The sequence below is a fragment of the Numida meleagris genome, chromosome 2 (genome assembly GCF_002078875.1).
Source record: "Numida meleagris isolate 19003 breed g44 Domestic line chromosome 2, NumMel1.0, whole genome shotgun sequence".
Classification (NCBI taxonomy): Eukaryota; Metazoa; Chordata; class Aves; order Galliformes; family Numididae; genus Numida; species Numida meleagris.
In genome coordinates, this window is record NC_034410.1 from 127344222 (window position 1) to 127347782 (window position 3561).

The 3561-nt window shown below is 46.1% G+C and overlaps 1 protein-coding gene across 2 annotated transcripts in view; it reads right to left on the bottom strand.

Annotated features, from left to right (window-relative positions):
• ZNF706 (zinc finger protein 706) overlaps window positions 742-3561 on the bottom strand; it is a 24762-nt gene continuing 21942 nt past the window's right edge. For both annotated transcript variants that reach the window (XM_021387384.1, XM_021387383.1), the window contains exons 5-6: window positions 3291-3419; window positions 742-1147 (exon numbers count right to left, since the gene is read on the bottom strand). In XM_021387384.1, coding sequence (XP_021243059.1) covers window positions 3406-3419 — 14 coding nt within the window. In that variant the 3' untranslated portion in view covers window positions 742-1147; window positions 3291-3405. The remainder of the gene's footprint in view (window positions 1148-3290; window positions 3420-3561) is intronic.

The following is a 3561-nucleotide window of genomic DNA, read 5'->3' on the forward strand; positions in this document are numbered from 1 at the left end:
TGGTTGGTTTTTTGTTGCTTTTTTTTTGCTGTATCTTTTTCATCTTTTACCCAAACACCATGAGATATTCATCTCCATCTGCCTGGATATCCCCCTGCAGCACAGGTCCATGATGGTATCATGAGTGCAGGAGCTGAGGTGGTTAATCCCACTGGGTCAGCCCAAGTCCTTCCTTTCTCCTGGCAGTTTCACAGATAAGATTTGTTTCTCTTGCTGTTTCTTCCCATGTTCTGGCTTTATTTTGGCTGTGGGAGCAGCACTTGTTCACTTTATTTATATTTTTTCTTCTACATCTTTCTCTTTCCCTTCCCCTTCCACGTCCCTTTTCTCATTCCTTATGGCACTTTCCAGGGCACATGGGAATGATCAGTAATTCCTGCTGGAAAGCATGGAATTCCCCTCTTCATCAGAGAGGGGAGCAAAAAAACCTCATGGCTTTGTAGTAAGTTTTTTTTCCATTTGAGCAGAGACAAGCAAGTCCAGACTGGAGGCCAGCATGGCCTTCCTAGTTTACATCATTCCGCTCCTCAGTTGTATGGTCCTTTGAGAAGATGACCTCAAATGTGATCATGGAAATAGCAATTCAAATTTTATATATATATATATATTTTTTTTTTCCTTGGGAAGAACCTGTCTCCATACAATAATATCTATAGGACATTAAGGGCAGGCGGAACAACACAGGGGTTATAGATACAAACTGTTTTACTGCATCAAATCCATAGGAAATGGAGAGGGAGAAGGGAGTCTGTAAGCATTTACTTTTGCAGAAGTGTTACATGCAAAAGAAAATATACTAAGAAAATAAGCATGGAGTCATTGCATCCAAGATTGGTCATTTAGCAATATTATGTTTTTATAATAAAACAAAGAAGATTTCAACACAATTGAAATACTCATCATGTCCACATCAGTTATAAAAGCTTTCCCTTCTTTCCTTTATAAACCCTGGCATTAGCCTTCTGCTTTGCAGCTATCAGAGGACACACTGGCAAATCCATTGGGATGACACAGGATTAAGGAAAGGAATTAACCTCCAGAGAGTTGACAAGCTGTGGTTAACACCTTGGAGTCTCAGGTTAGCTTGCCTGGAAGTCAAGCATGCACGTCCCATCCAGTTCTCCCTTATTGTACAGGTGGGATAACACTGCAAAAAGGGGAAAAAGGTGGTAAATATATGTATATATATGTGTGTGCAGCATTGCTAGCCTTAGCTTCTTCTGATATCAATGGCACCTGAGCTTTTACTGGAAAAGCAGAGATTTTATTTGTAGCATCATAGAACCATTTGGTTTGGAAAAGACGAGTAAGATCATCTAGTCCAACCACTGACCCATCACCACCATGCCCACTGACCACATCCCTCAGTGCCACATCTCCACGTCTCTTGAACACCTCCAGGGATGGCGACTCCCCCACCTCTCTGGGCAGCCTGTGCCAATGCCTCACTGTTCTTTCTGAGAATAGTTTTTCCTAATATCCAGCCTTGTGCCGCAGGGCAGCCCCAGCTCTGGGTGATGGTGTGGGTACCACTCTGTGCTCTGGGGCACCAGGCCCGCTCTGTGCCACCCGGCCACTGCAGGGTCCCCTCAGCTCCACAGTCAGATGTAGACAGCAACATGTGGACCATGCTGACACAGCAGCTGTCAAGCTTTAGGAGAGAAACAGGATGCCACTTGTCCTTCTTACATGAGAGTAGGGCGGAGGAATAATTAACCATGGAAACAGTCTTGATCAGCATTTGGGGAGCTGGGCAGATCACCAGTATACAAGCCAGTGTATACAAGCCACAAGCACCTCATGTTTGTTCACACTGTTCTTAAAGGTATCTTTGCAACCACAGAGTGCTTTGCCATACTGATTTTCTTTAAATGAGCCTCCAGAGCAAGGAGAAGGTCTTGAAAAGGGCCAGGCTCCCTCAGAGCAGCCTGGTGCAACGCAGAAGCCCCTTCTGGAACAACACGGAGCTCTAAGGCTCCTGGATTGGCTGAGCTGCTTCAACATCACCTCTTCTGGGCGGCACAGTGCTTCCTGTGAATCCAGGAGATGTTTATGGCTTCGTGGGCCTCTAATACTCAGAGCTGTAATTTTTGTGCTCAATGGCTATTTAAAACAAGCGTGTTGGAGGCATGGCTTTAACACCCAGATGTAATTAGCAACCTCACTTTAATGGTCTGCCTCCCCACTCGTGATGCCCTGGACTTGGTAGATGGTGGCCAATCTCAAGCACAAGTAATCTATGCACAACAACAGTCCTGAAAACAGCAGAACAAAACATGAAAGTCACAGCCTGGAGTCCTATGCATGTTTCTCAGGACTGGGTGTGAGCTCCCTCCAGTCTGGCTTTCCAGCACATTGGCGAGTTTCATTCCTGGAGTGTCTGGCTCAGTCGCCAGGGATTGTGTAACAAACTGTGCTGTCCTCATGCTGGCACAGGGAGAGATGCAGTTTTCCATACTCACACCGGGATGAAGTTATTTATCATTGTTTGAATGTGAAGAAATTTTGTCTGTGTACCCAGGTGGGTTGGGGAGAACACAGTCCTCCTCCAGATCCCCCTGGGCTGCTAAAGCAGGAACGCAACAACCTCAGGACCACTTTGTTACAGACATGTGGGACTCATCATGACAACATCTGCCTGTACTTACTGCTGGCTGTCCTCTTTTGCATTTCCCTCCCCAGTTCCATTTTCTCTTCAGTGTCAACCCGAGTTTTACCTGTTTTTCAGTTTAGCTTCATCCTGATGTGAATTACTTGCAGAGCTTTACTGGGTGCAATCAGTGAAGGTTTTAGGAGGTGCTTGGCAAAATTCCTACTGGAATCAAAGCTGGGGTAAGGATTTCTGCCTTTGGTTCACGTCTGCATGCAGCAGTGTGTGTTGCTGGCTCTGCAGAGGCTGAAGCCAGCACTTGTACAGGCTGCCTTCACTCAGCTTAGAAAGGCAGCAATTAAATTTCGTGTCCTATGGAGGAAAGGGGCTGGCTCTGGGGCAGGAGGCAGAGGCTGTTGGATACAGGATGCCCGTGGAGATTTTCCTTGATGCGCGTCTGCAGTTCACCTCCACACTCCATCAAGATTGCCTCTTATCTTGCTGCTCAGCCTGAAAAACTGCTAATAATCTCAGGGACACGGGTGTAATACATACACAGTGTCCATGGAGACCTTCTAGAGCTCTGGAGCATCTGTACCTTGCTTTATTCCAGCTACAGCCTGCTTTTTAAAAATGTATTTAGGAAAACTTTCCTTTTAAATGGGCACATCTACTTGTTTTTAAAGCGGAGGTGACTTACGCAATCCAAGTCAAGCAGTCTCAGATGACTTTTGAGTTCTTCTTGCAGAAGAAGAGTTGGCTTTCAAGGCAAGCATCCAACTCTCTCTTGATGCAGGAGAAGTTTGTCCTCCCTCTCAGAGTGAGCCACCTGGAATGAACGATAACACATAGATGCTTATCCTGAAATGACTGTGAGCTGCTGCGCCAGGAGCTGAGATGAGGCTTTCAAAAGATGTGGATGGAGGGAAGGGAAGGGAAGGGAAGGGAAGGGAAGGGAAGGGAAGGGAAGG